The 17,035-nt window shown below is 41.4% G+C and overlaps 1 protein-coding gene and 1 long non-coding RNA gene across 3 annotated transcripts in view; one reads left to right on the forward strand and one right to left on the reverse strand.

The window, feature by feature from the left end:
* Nucleotides 1-4,698, reverse strand: part of SHCBP1 (SHC binding and spindle associated 1) — a 30,191-nt gene extending 25,493 nt beyond the window's left edge. The window contains exons 1-3 of the mRNA XM_067550375.1: nt 4,447-4,698; nt 1,843-2,016; nt 994-1,109 (exon numbers count right to left, since the gene is read on the reverse strand). Coding sequence (XP_067406476.1) covers nt 994-1,109; nt 1,843-2,016; nt 4,447-4,594 — 438 coding nt within the window. The 5' untranslated portion in view covers nt 4,595-4,698. The remainder of the gene's footprint in view (nt 1-993; nt 1,110-1,842; nt 2,017-4,446) is intronic.
* A 221-nt stretch (nt 4,699-4,919) lies between these two features.
* LOC137153892 (uncharacterized) lies at nt 4,920-16,398 on the forward strand. 2 transcript variants are annotated; one of them, XR_010919933.1, is made up of 4 exons: nt 4,920-5,261; nt 7,093-7,266; nt 11,474-11,543; nt 16,088-16,398. It is a non-coding gene; the product is annotated as an uncharacterized lncRNA (long non-coding RNA). The 2 variants fall into 2 exon arrangements; XR_010919936.1 differs by lacking the exon at nt 11,474-11,543 and having other exon boundaries at nt 4,922-5,261.
* The last annotated feature ends 637 nt before the right edge of the window (nt 16,399-17,035 follow it).

A 17,035-nucleotide genomic window follows, 5' to 3' on the forward strand; every position in this document is an offset into this window, starting at 1 on the left:
TGGGCAACACAACAGCAGCCTGTGCTCTCAAACCCTGTTTTACACACCTCTGCATCCCTCCAATGGTTCAAATGTCTATGTGGCCCTAAACTAACATCCATGAAGGGCTGATACTGTCAATGGAACGGAAGCTTATCTAGCTCATTACAAAAAGGCTCATCACCATACATTTGTTTATCTGAGAGAATATGCTAAAAAAATTCAACTAAATACCATCCTCACTAGTATAATATAAAAAGTAACATTCACAGAAAAGATAAGCAACTTCTAAGGCCAAGGAAACAGAGAAGGAAAATTCCACACTTCCATGCTTTCTGGTCTTAGAAACTGTAAAGAGCAAAGAGTACCTACGAGGTGAAATCTATTTAAAACTCAGGCTTTTATAGGTTCAACAGTTTTTTGTTCAACAGAACAAGGTGCAAAACTGACAGATGTAACCAGGGTGCAAATTGTTTTCAAAAAGGCCCAGCCAGTAGAATAAAAATGCAATCCCTACTATCATTCCCTGCATTACCAGAACATGAGCCATACAGCTGCAGCTCTGAAGAGCAAGAGTGGCAGTCCTATGGATAATTATTTATTATTTGTAGTACAGCAGCCCAGCAAACCCAATCAGGGCCCCATTGTGCTAGACAGTGGGCAGACAATAAGACTGTCCTGGCCCCAAACAACTTACAATCTACACAAAATGTGTTACAATCATGAGGGCTAACAATTAACTGCAGCTCATGTGAATGTCAATGGTAAGTTTCTACATGTCACAAGCTGTTCTCCTGCATTCTCATTTCAAAGAGACAATAGCACTCAAGTCACTGCAAGCAGTTAAATAGCTTCTCACCTAATGCACTATCTTCCACTGACAATTAGATGTGAAAAATATGCTATTTTCTATCAGCTAATAAACTTTAATTAAAAATAAGCGATTTGCCTGTTAACAGTGAAGTAAAGTGATGTTAATTGAAGACAAATGTCTAACAACTGAATTACATTTACCTCGACCAGCACCTCAAACACATTAGTGCGCCAGATTGCTTGCCATCCAGATGGTTCAAGGACCTTTTCTAAGTACTCAGCTGTGAATTCTTTTACCTCCGAGGGCTTGCAGTCAGCTAAAATTAAATTAAAATAATTTACAATACGTATGTATGCAATAAAAGGACAAAAGGAATCAAGTTCACACAAGCAATTAAAGGGAAGCTGAACATGATGGAGTTTTAGTGCTCCTCTATTATGTCAGAAGTTGTCTTAAATTTTGTTCTGCTCAGTCTTTTTATTATTTGTATTGCTGTGGTGCCTGGGATCCCCAGTCACAGACCAAGACCCCATTGTGCAAACAAAAAGACAGTCCCCACCCCAAACATCTTAAACCAGAGGACTGGAGAGCTAGCAAAGGTGCTCTCTCAGCCACCAAAAAGCTTCACAAAAAGAGCATCTGGCCCCTCCACCCTATCTCTCTCGATTATGCCTGTGGAGTTAAATAGGTGTAGAGGAGAGGGGGAACACACTGTTTTAACTAGTCTTATCAAAAATCCCTTCCCCTATCAATTGTTCAGATTCCAGTCTCTTGTGATGTCAAAATCCCACTCGCTCTAGTCAAAACCATTGGTTATGTCATGATACTTTTTATATTAAAAGTAAGAGTCTAAGGATCTTTAGCGTTTCAACTCCCTCATTACCTGACCTCTCCTGCCACTCTACCCCTGCCACTAGCTTAGATCCATTCTAGTTACCATGCTATGAAGGATGGTGCAATTTAAAAGAAAGACAACTGAATCACCAGGAAAAGTCAGAACTACAGAGATTGCGACAACAGGTAATTTTAGATTCAGAAATGTCACTCACCCAAGATGTAATCCTGATAGGCTTTAAATCGCTCATAAAACAAAAGGTGATTTGTTTGGAACGTGTCTGGGAAAAGCACATTCCCATCTGGCACAATCCTTCCTAAAATGCTCCCTGATTTCTCACGACTCCCATAGTCACTGCAGCTGTCATCATCTTCTTCTTGGAACAACTCTGAAGAAAAAAGTCACAACCTGAACTCTTTCATTCCTGTCCCAGGGATCTATTGCTCAGTGAAAAATCCATACATGCCTCCTCTCTACAATACATATTAATTTACTGTGGGAGTGAAGGACAAACAGCTAAATTAGATTTTCTGTTCTTCAGGGGTACACACACTGGCCAAAACAGGGTCTCCCTATCTGTTGGATACAGACCCAAACAGGATTTTTAAAACTGAGATTATGCCTTTTTGTTTCATTAGGTGTAGAATAGAGGTCTGAAAGGCTTTTAATAAGAGAATGGGTCTCCTCCTCTACTCTTCACATTAGAAATATCAGGACTGGCAAGCCTGGCCTTCTATAATTTGCAAGATGACCTCTTCGGGCAAGGTCCAACTCTTGTAAGGGTGCACAATCCACTTAACTGAAAGGCAGAGATGTTAAATTAGATAGATGTGCCTTTCATCTTCCCCGCATCCCTCTGCCCACAAAACCAAATTTAGCTAAAAATATCTTCTCCTCAATAGTTCAGTTTTCAGTCTCTAGTGCATGTCAGTTTCACCTGTTCACCCATCACCCAAGGGTTTCTATGCTAGAGACCACAAGGTTTCTAACAACCAACTCAAGCACAAATAGTTCTGTGTACCCATGGTAGTGATGCTGACCTCTGAACCAGTACAGTTTTGTCCAAGTTCCACTGCTCAGCCATTTCAACTGCAACGCCCTCTATATAGCTATCTTACAGTCCCACACAAATATGCCACAAACAGTGGATTCTGTGACACTTGAAAAAAGGTACGGGGCTCTGTGGGAGACTTATCTGAACCATGCTAGTACCTTTCATGCAAGCAGACTGAACATATTCTCATTCTCCTGTAAGCAATGGGGCACAGTGGATAAGGCACCGGAGTGAGGCTATGTCTTCATTGATGGCAGCAAATTCGCTGCCGTCAGATCGACTTCTCTGGATCGACTGAGCAGTCAGTGAAGATCTGCTCAGTCGATCCAGAAATCAACGTATTAAGACCACCTTCTCAAGTGGCATAGTGCTGCGTCGACGGGATCGCGGTTCCCATCAGCTCAGTGCAGTGAAGACGGCGCGCAGAACAGAAGCAGAGAAGTCGATGGGAGTTACGCACGTTTTTTGCGTAGCTTATGCAACTCCGGTCGACTGCCGCCAAATCTCAGAGGTAAGTGAAGACAAGCCCTGAGAGTCAAGAGCCCTGGGATCAATCCTCAATTTGGCTATTTAACTACTATATGACCTTGGGCAATCACTTCATCTCTCTGCCTCTCTTTCTCCTCCCATGCTTTGTCTACCTAGTCTTTTCTCTGCAAACTTACCTTTTGAAAGAACACAGCTTTGATACACGTAAATTATCCACACATGGAGTTAATAGGGAACATCTTCACGTGTGGACATCTCTTAAGGTTCCTAGTTGTACTGATGGCCTCAGGCTTGTTAAATCCTTCCAGAATGCTACCCCCTCTCAGCACTCCACCCACATCAATGATGTGTTAATGTCAGAGCCATATAAACATTAAAACAATTACTCCTTAAAGTTTATGACAGTTCCAAAATGCACAGCTGTACACCAGGTCTTTCCTAGTCAGGAGCAGCACTGGCTACACCTGGCTAAATGATCAGCACATGAGCAACCTGCAATTATAGGTGCACAGACACAGCAGAAATGAACATTTCAGCCTTTGGAGGGAAAGTGGGAGAGGAGAATCCACGCCCCCACCCCCCGTTCCTTACTCACTGGGATCAAAAATTCAAAGGCATTGCCACCACCTTCTGGGTTTTGATGGGCACACTGAATTGACACAGAGACTAATGGCCTGGGAAGATATGTCAGGCAGATATTCATTGATACTGAAGGAGAACTGTCTGTGTAAGCATGAAACATTGGGTGTCTCGCTCACCAACAGAAGTTGATCCAGTAAAAGATATTACCTCACCCCCCATCCTGAACCCAACTCAACATTGATACTGTCCCTTAAGCTTCAACAATCCCCCTAAAGCATCATGCTGACAACGTTTGTAAGGGAACGGAAGAGCAGGCTGGGGACAGAAAAGAGACAGGGGCAAGGAACCGACCTGGGGGGTGGGGGAGCCTTCAGTAGTGTATCCTCACACACTCAGGGCCCATCCTTGCTAAGGAGCGGGTGGGCACGTTCGTGAGATGCCCAGCCCGGTGCTAGTGCAAGGCTGTTGCCTAGGGCTGGGAAGCAGACTGCAGGCTAGCAGGAGGGACTGGACTAGGGCAGGTTGCTGGGAACCTGCATACCAAAGGTGCTGGGTGGGGGGAAGGGGCGGTGGAATTATTCTTGGAGCACGGGTGCAAATTCCCGGAGACGTACAAGGGAGCGTGAGTGGGGGGAGCCCCGGGGAAATATATTCCCGCCAAAGGAATATAGAGGGGGGAGGGGGTGGACATACCTTGTTTCAGGCCCGCCACGTTTTCCTGCAGCCCGCCACTGCCAACCGCCGGGTCCGAGTCCGGGTCCGGGTCCAGCCCTTCCCCACCCTCCTTCTCCTCCCCTTCCCCATGCACCGCCAGCACCGGCTCAGGCTCCCCCTCCGCCATAAGGAACGGCTGCTCCACGCAAAACCCGGCGGCCGGCCCAACAACGGCTCCGCCCGCCCGCGGCCACCCCACGCAACGTCACGTCGCACACCCGTCCCAGGCTCGAAAACGATTTCAAACTTTCCCAGGCGCGAACCCGTTCCGACGTAGGCACGGTGGAGGGCTCTGATTGGCCGGAAGGCGCGGCGGGCGCCAATCGGCAGCCTGCAAAGAACGCAGTCGCCGTGGGACGTCGAGCCCTTTTTGGAAGTGTGTCGCTGCAGGCAGTTTTCCACGGGGGGGAGGCAGCCGGCGGGGTGTCTGCCTGAATACCTGGGGCGGGCCGCGCCGCGCCGCCTGAGTGGAGAATCGGGGAAGGCTACGGGGCAGAGACTGGGGTGAGGCTGCAGCTGTGCTGGGGCTGGCAGCTTGGTGCCGTGCTTTCGGCACCCGCGCTGGCCTCTTTCCATTTCCCGCTGTCAGCGCGGTTCCCTCACGTTTAGCAGAGCGGGTCTAAGCACAGCTCACGATGATGGAACATTAGCCTGGATCCGGCAGCCTTCGTACCAAAGTGTTGCACAGACACAGGCTGTGCAGCCAGTTCTGGCCGGAGGGCAAAACCCAAAGGGAGCACAGCTGCTGTGAGCCAGCCTGCTGGGGCAGGAATGCAATCCTTATTAAAGACCAGGTGGGTGAGGTAATACCTTTATTGACCAACTTCTGTTGGTGAAAGAGACAAGCTTTCCAGCTACACAAAGATCTTCAGGTCTGGGAAAGGAACTAAAAGTGGCACAGCTAAATACACGATCAAACATACTGTTTAGCATAAGTAGTTATAATCTGTGGGAAGGGACCAGTCAAGGTGAAGTGGCCCCTTACACTCCTGCAGTCAGAGGGGATGAGTGGGTTACAGCTTGCTGTAATAAGCCACAAATCCAGTGTCTTTATTAAGACTGATTTTTAGTATCTAGCAAAGGTATGAATTTAAGCTCCCAGGCTCATCTTTTGAAAGTGTTGTGCAGGTTTCTTTTGAAGACTTAGAGTATGTGTACACTACTGCGGTGCTGCTGTCTCTGCGCTGCTGTTGTGCTTCAGCATAGACACTACCTACACCAATGGGCGGTAGCTAGGTTGACAGAAGAATTCGTCCATTGACTTAGCCCTTGTCTACAACCTTGTCTTGTGCTGACAAAACTTTTGCCACTCGGGTGTGAAAAGACACACCCCTAAGCAACATAAGTTTTGCCATGCTCGTTTAGGTGGTTTTATCCCATCAACAGAACACAGCTATGCAAGTTCATATGCCAGCAAAACTTATGTCACTCAGAGGGATGTTTTTTCAAACCCCTTAGAGTCAAAAGTTTTGCCAGCATAAGTGCTAATAAGTGTTAGGACAAGGGATTAGTCTTGGCTATACTGGGGCTTAGGTCAGCTTAACTACTCCACTAGAGTATGAAATTTTCACACCTTTGAGCAATTTAATTAAACTGACTTAATTTTCTAGTGTAGACCAGGCCTAGGACTGAGTGGTCAGATACGGAGTGATTGTGAAAAATGGTCACCTATAGGTGATACGGTGGTTTTTGTCTTTTATCCTTTTTTTGTGTGAGTTCATTCAAGAGCATAATGATTGTCTGGTTTCACCCACATAGTTATAGGGGCATTTAGTGCATCGGATGAGGTTCACCCATGTCAACATGTGTAGGACCCATGGATCTGGAAAGGTATGTTGTGTGGGGTATTGATCATTGGAGCAGTGGAGATGGGTACCTCATCCTGAAAGAAATCTTTCTCCACTCCCCTCTTCTGGCCGTCAAACAACTCCCCTGACTTCTCCAGGCTCATCAGAATCAAACTCCCCACAGATCAGGTCCATCAAAACAGCACCAAACCCTGTCAGAACAACAGATGCAAAACATGCAGGCATATCTCCATTGTTATAATGATCAACACACACTCCCCCCCACCACAATACACCTTTCAAGGTCCATGGGTCCTACACATGCCTATCACAATATCAACTAAAATCAGATATTCTGCAAATCAGAGACAATTGAGAGAGATGGATAAAATGTTTACTGACCATGAGGATCTTGTAGGAAAATAAAACTGTTAGATTGACAAAAAATGAGTCAATGGGATGAAATTCACTCCTGTGCAGAAGGCCCATGTGCCCTACAAATGCCACTTAAGCCCAATTCTGAGATCGTAACAGGGATGCATGTGGATTGTGCTGGTTCTCTGTACTGGGGTTAATTTCACCCTCAGTGCAGAAATGTCAGACTCATCAGACAACACATTCCTGTCAATAAAACGTGCATGCTTCTTTGTATGATGTACAAGCCAGGCAGCAGAGTTTTGCACAAGATGTAATCAGTCTGCTTGGCAGATTAACAAGCAAAGCATTACAGTGTATTAATCTGGAGAAGAAAATATACAGGTTTCTCAGAATCAGCCAACATCTAGACAATCTCAGTCCAGCCTTTTTTTTTTTTCTTTTCTTTTTTTTTTCTTTTTAGGTGAAAGCAGGAAGTCTTTGTAATGTGCAGAACATAATGTTTCATGAAGCAATCTGAATCAAAAATTCCACCAATTTCCCGATGGTTCCAATTTAAATTTACAGCTGATTGAACACTTTTATTATCGCTATAAAAACCCTCGTGGTTAGGGCACCTCATAAAAGCTTTATCCAGGTATCTAAGTTGTTCCAGTTTTTACAGTCCATTTCTGATTTCACTGGCTTTCAACATTTTTCTTTCAAATATTTTAGTGGGTATAGTATTCTTCTTTCATGTTATATTATTGTCTACTTGCCACCAAAAAAAGTCATTTGGTACACAAAGTAATTCATGCATTTTGTTGGTTGAAATAACTTCATCCTCAAAATAGGGCTCCAGTGGAATTTAAATTTTGCATAAACCTTGAGCTGGCTTCCATGCTTAGGCATGAATTTCACCCTAAACTCAAAAGCCCTGTATGTCCCTGCTTGCCACAGGCCCCAAGTAGAACCTTGGAAAGACCATTTGGGGGTAGATTCTTCTTTGTTTTTTTCCAAAGGACTGGTCAAAAGTCTAGAGAGAATGTCACCAAGGACATTTCCAAAGGTTACATTAACTCTACCCTTGAGCACATCTTTTTTAAACAGGAAGAGTCCAGTTACCGAACCCTGTAGATAAAGAGTAGGTGACTGGAGCTAGTATCAGAAAAAGACCTTTTGGACAGGTAGGAACAAAACTTGGAGAAAAAGCTACCTGAGATACTGAGAAAATATGCTAGGCAACCAAGAAAAATACTGTCTGATAGTATCATATGCAGCACTAAAGGCAACAAAAATAAGGATATCAATGTCCAGTGGAGAAGACCATTGACCATACAGAAAGTTGGAACCTCAGCAGTTTAATATTGCCTAGGATAGTTTTGCTCACAAAATAGTTTTGTAACTATGCTACAGTTGTGTTTGCAGGACTGTTTTCCAAATCAATGTAGCATTCTGCTAGTGTGGGCTGGGTTCAAGAGCTGCTTCTGAAAATGAAGACCTCTCAATCCAGTTACATACAAACTAACTAATAATGGGATCCAAAATAAATCTCAGAAGCAACAACCAAGTTTAGGTGAGTGGAGCTATTTTTAGGTTAGGGGAGATCTAATATCACTTTCACCGCACTCTTTTGCCAGTGCCTCCTTAAATAATTTTAATATCATATGTTAAAGTTATTTTCAAACAGGGCCTAAGTCTCCATTGTTTTGCACCCTGCACCATCCTTTATATCAATGCAAAATGAGTGTAGTGGGTGTCAAATGCTACCAGATTAAAAAAGTAGCATGACACCTTGTTTTGCACTGGTGTAAATGAAAAGGCTAAATCAAACAGGGGGGCAATGGAAAATGAGGACCTGGGGATATGTCTACACTTAAAACTACAGTGGCACAACTACTTCAGTATAGATACTACATACACCAATGGAAGGGATTCTCCTGTTGGCATAGCGAATCCACCTCTCCAAGAGGCGGTAGTCTATACCTGGGGTTAGATCGGTACAGCTATGTCTCTCAGGGTTATTGATTTTCCTATACCGATGTAAATTTCTAGTGTAGACAAAGCCAGGATATCTGTAGGTTTATAACTACCATATATGTGTTTTCTCAAACTCATTGTTTAACTGATATCGTCAAGACCATGGCCCTGATCCTGCAAAAACTTGCACACATGCTTAGCTTTAAGCGTGTGCATAGTCCTGTTGAGTCTAATAATTGATCAAAGCCACAATAAAAAAAGACCAAATCTGCAATGCCTATTTATTGTAGAACTCTACCATAATACTGTAATAAAATAAATATTAAATAATATAAATATTATGAGAACTAAATATATCAGGTTCTGATCCTGCAAAGACTTAAGTGTATGAATGATTTTACACACCCAGACCTGATGTTCATATCAGATTTGTAAAGTCACTCGTGCTTAAAATTTTGTAGTATTGGGGCCTTAGAAATTAACAATAAATACATCATTTTCAAATAATACCATTGCTGTAATATAAAGAGAATACATAAGAAGTTCATGAATAATTCTTTATTCAAATATATTTCTAACATGACATCTTTAAAAAGTGATGTAATAACATTATACTAATATCAAAATCTTATAAAAAACGATGGACCTTTTGAAATGGTTTTACAAAGTGTCAGGTGTTTGTTTGGGGGTTGCTTTAATTTAAATGGCCACAAGGGGGCTGCCTAACATTTCTAATTGTAATTCAACCATGTATTTAGGTACTAGTCTGTTTCTTCACATTCACTTTCAGAATGTCAGTTATTTGTGCAACAGCAGCACAACCTCTCTAGCAATTCACATGTTCAGAACAGAATGAAGATCTGATTCATCACTGTGTTACATCACTTTTATGCTAAAGCAAATCCACTAAAATCAAGAGTACCAGAGTAAGATTGGAAGAAAACAGTGGTTCAGGCTCTGAGTCTTTTCCAAAAATCTTTAATCCTTTATACTACCTTCTGTGCATATCCACCTTAATTTTAATTATGAAATTTTGCTCTTTCATAATCAATTGTAAAATTAAGATTAACATATTTAACTCCTCGAAAGAAGTATAAAACAGGAAGTCCAGGACTGAAATCCCTTGCTCCAACAAAATCAATGGAAAATTCCCATTGACTTCATTCAGACCAGGATTTCATGCCAAATTTCAGACACAGGCTCCTTAACAGGGCATCCTGCGCTTGGACAATCAAATTGACTGAAGAAGCCTGTAGTGTTGCTTAACCCAGTGTTTCTCAAACTGGAGGTCCCGACCCAAAAAGGGGTCACAAGACTATTATAGGGGGGTCGTGAGAGCAGTGGCTGGTGGCTAGGTGCTGAGCTCTGAAGTCAGTGCCACCGCCAGCAGCAGCACAGAAGGATGGCATGGTAAGGGGGGAGAAGGGTCATCACAGCCTGAAATATTTTCAAAGGTTCCCAGCAAAAAAAGTTTGAGAACTCCTGGTTTAACCCATCTGGTAGCAGCATCTCCATCTAGAGGCTGCATAGCCCTAACCCTCACTTTGAAACAGACCCCAGGCTGCACGTTCATGTTCACACATATTTATACCAGGATCTTCACTGAATAATAACCATAACCACAACCCTCCTTTTCCATCTTAGAATTAGAAAAGGAGATGTTGCATGGTAATTAAAATCACAGAATATTTTTGAGAGAAGAGTGGGGAAGAATTTGCGTTTTAGACAGTCTATCTATTCAACAAATGCTCTGTTGAAATGAAGGGGTCAGGCAAGGATTTTTCAAGAAGTATTGGCAAATTATTCACATGTAACTTGGAAAATGCTACAGGAAGGAGTAGATGGGCCAAAGGAAACAGAGTATGCTGGTAATCTCTCTCCCTTTAGGCTCCTGGCTGGGAAGCTCAGACATGTGATTAGCAAAATGTATTTCAAATAGCTGCTTAGCACAACGTATTTAAAATTGCTCAGTTGCCTTAGCTCTGTTCATCTGAAATTCTACTTATTGTGTTTTCCTTTTGGCTTTTCCATTTTGGAGCTCTCAGAGATGGTTAATCCTGCTCCATCTCCAAAAAAACTATAAGTTCCTGTTGTGTGCTTTATGGTACGAAAATAACCCCAAGCTATGACGTGTCATGCTCACAGTTAACACACTATAATTACATAGGCCCTGTTCATACTAGACAAAAGCTATTGCAAAAAAGAGTATTGGCCTTGACCTTGCAACTCACATGCAATGCCTTCTCTCTACACACTGCCCTGTCCCCATTTGACTAATACCAGCTTCTTCCCCTCGTAACCACCATTTGCATGTCAAACCACTGCCAGGACAAATGATACAAAAAGCACTTTATGTCCCTACACTAGTTTCCTTGCTTCATGTAGACACACCTCTAGTGGGGTGGGATTTAAAACACATAATTCTGCCCTTAAATACACAAGTGACTTATTCTGAAATCAACAATAGCTGTAAGTGACTCTCCAAGAGCAGAATTTCACCCTTCTGGCAAACATTTCTTTGTAAGATCAGCCTTTAAAAGGAACTAAGTTATATTTGCACATTATGAGTACCTGTGAACTAACAATAAATCTTTAAACAATTACTGTTTGGGAGCTTGTCCCTCCATTTATAATAACACATCATTTCTGAGCTTGATGTGAGATTCGATACAGTATTTCCCTTGTTTAAACAGTAAAGTGACAGTTATTCACATCATTTCTATACTATAAATCCACTGCATTGGAATGCTGTGTCAGACACTAGTCTCCTGTTTCAAAAATAATAATGTCTCTCATGGGAAGGAAGCTTTACTGCCTGAATGGGCTTTTGAACTCAATCTCCACAGTACACACTTAGCAAAATTGTATTTGTGTGTTGTACACAGAATGTGAGGTGGAGTGGAGCAAGAGACAGAGAGAAAACATGGAAGGGGGCTTTTGGAGAATCAAATGAAGGTGAGAATAGAAATGTACTGAATGAGAGAATACACAATGGGGGAACAAAGATGGAGAAGCTCCTACAAAACAGAGATGGGAAGGAGGATGGATTCTAGAGAGGAAGAAAGTAGTGCGGGAGAACAATTCAACTGAGACAGGGAAGGTTTAATTACAAGAATGAAAGGAGACAACCAACATGAATCTGAAAAAGGGAAAAGTTTGGAAAGAGGAAAGAAGCCCAGGTTGGTCTAAGAGAAATTCAGAAAATGCTTTTTTTTAGGCTGTATTAAAGAAAAATTAGTTTGCAGAAAAAAGAGAGACAATGTATAAAAGAAAAGGAAGCAAATGAAGAACAAAATGCAAAGAATAGCTAGTATGATTGTATTAGTTTAAATATTTGCTGTCAAAAATGTCACTATTACACAAATTCCAATCCTGCAGACTTGCGCATGTGCGTAACTTTATGCACTGTGAAGTTAATGGAACTTAAACTACTAAGTTATTAGATGCTTTTGAAAATTAAATCCTGTGAGTAGTTGCACTGAAATCAGTAGGGCTACTCAGACTGCTCAAAGTTATGCATGTAATTTAGCCTATGTGTAAATTCAGCATATTACAAATCTCAGGTCCATTGATTTCCCAGGAATTGTTCTGTTTTTACCAGTGCAGCTGAAAGCAGAATATGTCATATTATTTAACTCATTTTCCTCATATTTTCTAATTTCCCATCTCTGACTCCTGGAATGAAGTTGATCTATGTCTATGGCTGTCAAGTTTGCAACCTTCATTGATCTGTCACCAGTCTCCATTACCTCATTGCTTCAGTAATTTCAAACTCCCTCCAAATTACAAAGCCAGACCACCGAGAATGGAGGGGAGAACGCTGAGGTCTTGAAAGGGAGAAAGCTAGGCCTCCAAGCAAGAGGACGGTTAATCGCAGTTAAAAGTCTAGCTGGAGAAGCAGAGCTCTCAGGAAAAGGAAATCAGGGCTAGTAGGCAGCAAATGGCAGGAAAAGTGGGTCTACAGTTGATCTCTCTGCCACTCTGAGCTATCATGTCTGGTTTGGGGTTTCATTACAAATTGGAATGTACCTGTGTTCCTTGATGAATGATAGATTTGTGTGGAAACCGTGTAAAACTAGGTGATTTTTCACTTCATGTCAGACTAAGCACAGCTATTTTTATAGCATTTCACTTTTATTTTTTAATTCATTTGAATCTGGAATTCATGGCAAAATTCAGCAGGTGCAAAGCTCATGTGACATGATACCTGGAAAAATGTAAACACAAACCCCTGCCAACAAGTGGTTACCCAGCTCTCATCACTGCCTAGCATTACAGAACCTCATTTGTCTTCATGTGTGGGTATGTAAACATCTGAGAGTCCTTATTTGATTTTCAGACATACCATTAAGGACACGCACCTAATCTTCTGCTTTAAGAACTTCCACTCACCAAAGCCCTCCAAAATGCTAACATGCCCAATGCCAAATTCTTTTAGGAACAAACTCTGAAGAATATAATCTGCTGAAACCTGTCTCCTAAAATATCTATTAAGATGACACCATTGTAAAAGATGATGAACTTAATCATAATGTGTTTCAGATGGTGGAAATACTAGTCAGCCATAATAGTCCACAGGCCTGTCAAATATGTCCCAATGCTCCCCTGCCATGGAGAAATCACCAAGCATGGAGCAAAAACTACTTCAATTCACTGCACTTCACCTTGCAGCCTTGGAGTCACGTGTTCCTCAGAGGAAAAAGATTTGTGTCCCTATGAAAGGGGGAAGGTCTACAGCCTCGAGACCTTGGAAAAGCCCAAAAGTTGAGAGCACTAGTTTCCAACCTTTCGCAGATAAAGAATTAATGCCAGTAGTAGATCCCTCCCCACCGCTCCCTCAGGAGCAGTGTTGCCCCCTCTCTGTGGCTATACGTTAACAATTCACTTCTCTCCCACTCCCTGCAACTGAAAGTTGGAAACCATAGAGAGGGTGTTGCTGGTTAAACCAGGATTAACTTCTGTTTACAAATCTGCCAGTCAGTAGTTCAGGGGAGCATCATGAGTAGAGCAATCACTCTTCCCTCTGCCTGTGGTACACTTCTTCTAGACTTATAAAGGCCTGAGAACAATACAGGCTTCCACACAGTTAAGTTTCTGCTGTTTTCCCTGACCCATTTCCAGAGAGGTTTGCGCCCCTCTGCTCTCGTACAAGGGGGAGTTTATGTGATAGCTACCACTTTTACCAACACACTGAGGATTGAACCAGGGTCCTCCAGAGCTAAAGGCTTGAATCACCACATCATGTGCTAAAGAGCCAAGAGAGTAGATGCTCTCAAATAATTAAATGTTCCTACCTGACCAAAACAAACAAGTTTTGCTTAATTTTATTTGTAATCCGAAGAGAAACCAACAAACATTAATGCTTTTTTCTTGATATATTATAAGACAGCTCAGTGGAGAGCATGTTCTACTTTGCATACAGCTGCCTTAAAACAATGCCCTCCCTTCCTCATGTTATGAGGCAACCTTAAAGCTTAAAAAAAAAAAAAAAGACTGAATAGTCTTATCAATTAACCATTTTTACTCCTAAATGTAAAATAAGGCTTGGCAAACTGAAGAACTCTCCTACAGCAAATTCGTTTTAAGGGCGAGACAAGACAAGTAGGAGGAGACATAGTATCTATCCAGGGAGGAGAAGAAACACTACAAATGCAGGAAAGCCAAAGAAACAACTAAAGACAGAATGGCCTCGAGGCTGAGGCATGCAGGAATTCACTGTTCTATTCCTGGCTCTGCAACAGAGTTAATTTGTGACCATGGGCAAGTCATTTAACCTCTTCATGCCTCCGTTTCCCTGTCTGTAAAATGGGGATAATAATATCGACTGCACAAGTGTAATTAATTTGTTTACAAAGCACTTTGAGGTCTGTGGAAGAAATGTTTCATATAACTTCAGATTATGGTTAATTAATTTATGTTGTTAAACATAACCGACATTCCTCATGGCTGACCTTTCATCTGCCTTTAGACTTTCTTTTACAGCTGTACAAAACTTAAGTCATCATAAGCCCAAGTAAATTGAATTTAATGAAGAAACACAATTAAACCCTTGTGAACCTGTATAATTTTATTCTCTCCAAATGTCAAAGTCAATTATTTTTAATGAAACATTCTGGAGATTTGAGACTTCTCTAAACCAGTTTCCCCTCATCCAAGTGTATGTGTGTGCACATATGTATGTACCAAAGATGGAATCATACTACTGAGGTCAATAACAGTGACCTCAAGAAGTCGAAGGAATTAGATCTGGAAAATACCTATTTTCATCCTTTCCATATCCTTTATCAGTACATTTGTTCCCTGGAGTGTATTTTCCAGTGCTGTGTCCTGTCTAGTTTTCAGGGTCTCAAACAATGGGATTTATTTCACTTTCTTTAGGAGACTACTACACAACCAGAATATTTTCTAGATATTCCACTTACTGCTTCTCTTGGTTTCATCCAGTGTTTCCTAGTTATGCACTCCTTCATCTTTACAGCACCCTAAATAGCTTCAAAGACTCTTACTCCTTTACCTGCTGGGTGTTTAATTCCCACTTGTCACATACACAGCTGGTATTGCGAAATTCCTACATTCTCAAAAGTACAAGTTTCATTTTATCAACTTTTGTAGGTTGCCCTCAAGGCAAAATCAGCTTGTAATACAAGCTCCTGTCTTTGTGCTCACAAAACTTAGCACTAAGGGTTCTGTTTCCAGTCACTTCTCCATACATATTTTGGAATTCTACCTAACAGGCCCTGTCCTTTTCCCAGTGAGGACAGTGTTTCAGTGGGAGCAGAATGAAGCCCAACACATGGATTTTTCATTTAATGTATTCATTATTGCACATATATTGGGCCAAACCTTCCTCTCAGCTAAGGTTTATCTCAGATTAATGGGAACTCTTTTACTCAAGGAGGTACTGAGCCTCAGTAGTGAGGTACATAACTGCATAAATTCATTCCTGTGCAGAGGGCCTGATCAAGATCCATGCAGTGTATAAGTCTTATTTTGAGATCTGAAGTGGGACTTACGGGGTTCATAGATCTTGTGCGTATGTATTCTCCAAATATTATCCCTCCCACCTACTGTCACAATGTTCACTAAACCAAGTGTAAAACCTGGGAAGGGTTATCTGGGGGTAGTCTTTTTTTTTTTTTTTAAACCAAAATCCTGGTCAGTAACCTAAAGTGGATACACCCATGACATCATAAATGGCAGGGAATATGATTGAGTTCAATGATATTGTAGAAATATAAATAAGAGCATAATTTTTGGTCTGTCTATGTGGAGAAAATCAGTGTAATAGGCAAAATGATAGGATTTTCAAACAGATGTTACAATTTACATGGAATGCACCACACAGACTGATAGGAATAAGTAGATTTTGCATAAGCATGAAAATTTGTATATACAGACTTCAGCTTCCTAATTAACACCAAGGTTTACTTAACAGAGGTGTAACATTGTATCGCACATTGAGCACCACAATTCACCTTATTACCTTTTGCCTCTTTCAGAATTGTCACTGCCATTGATGGGAACAGCCGTTATTGCAGCTGCTGCCACTCTAGCTTCTTGTCCCTATGGAGCTGCTGACCATACCTTCAAAAGAATATCAAAAATGGCTTGGTATTCAATGATTAAAGACAAGGATGAAGTCATGATTACTGCAGATGCAGAACACAACAATTCATTAGACATCATTATGTGAGGAAGAAGGCGTGCTTGGAGAGAAAGAAAATTGCTTGCATTGATGATTTTGAATGATAATAGCACCTATTCATCCACTGTAAACAAAACAAAATTAAATTTACTAATGATGCAGAAGAATACAGCTGTTGTTGGTGGTGTATGTTGCTTTGATAAATGTTTCCCTTTGTTTCAGTTAAAATTTTGGACATGCCTGTTTAAAAATGATTCTTCTATAATTGTTTGATAGCTCAAGTGCTTTAGGTTCCTTTTAAAAAATCAACTGTGTTGTTATCTTGAGGACCAAAGTGGTGACATTTACAATCCAGACTCTTAAAACATAGCTGCTAAAGGCGGTCAAAAAAGAGATCAATTAACATGAAGTGATTTCTAACAAACACTTGTCAAAACAGTTTATGACAGCATTTTTACAGACTGTAAATGATGGGATGGGTCTGAAGCATCTGAACCCTGGTGTGTAGCAGACGATCAGTTCATTTTGGACATTATGGGCCAGACTGGAGGCTATGCCAATTTACATCAACTAAAAAAAAAAAAAACCCAACAAGAGTCCTGTAGCACTTTAAAGATTAACACATTTAATTTCTGCAGGCATAAGCTTTTGTGGGCTGTAACCCACTTCGTCAGATGTAAGGAATAGAAATCACATAGGAGTCTTTGTCACATTTCCTGTTTCTTTTTTGCACTATATATTAGTGCCTACAAGATAGTATTTTTCATTTTAATCAAATACCGTTATATCTTTTGTCTGGCTT

This window comes from Emydura macquarii, unplaced genomic scaffold, assembly GCF_026122565.2.
Source record: "Emydura macquarii macquarii isolate MOO-44397 ecotype Brisbane River unplaced genomic scaffold, CSIRO-AGI_Emac_v2 contig_295, whole genome shotgun sequence".
NCBI lineage: Eukaryota > Metazoa > Chordata > Testudines > Chelidae > Emydura > Emydura macquarii.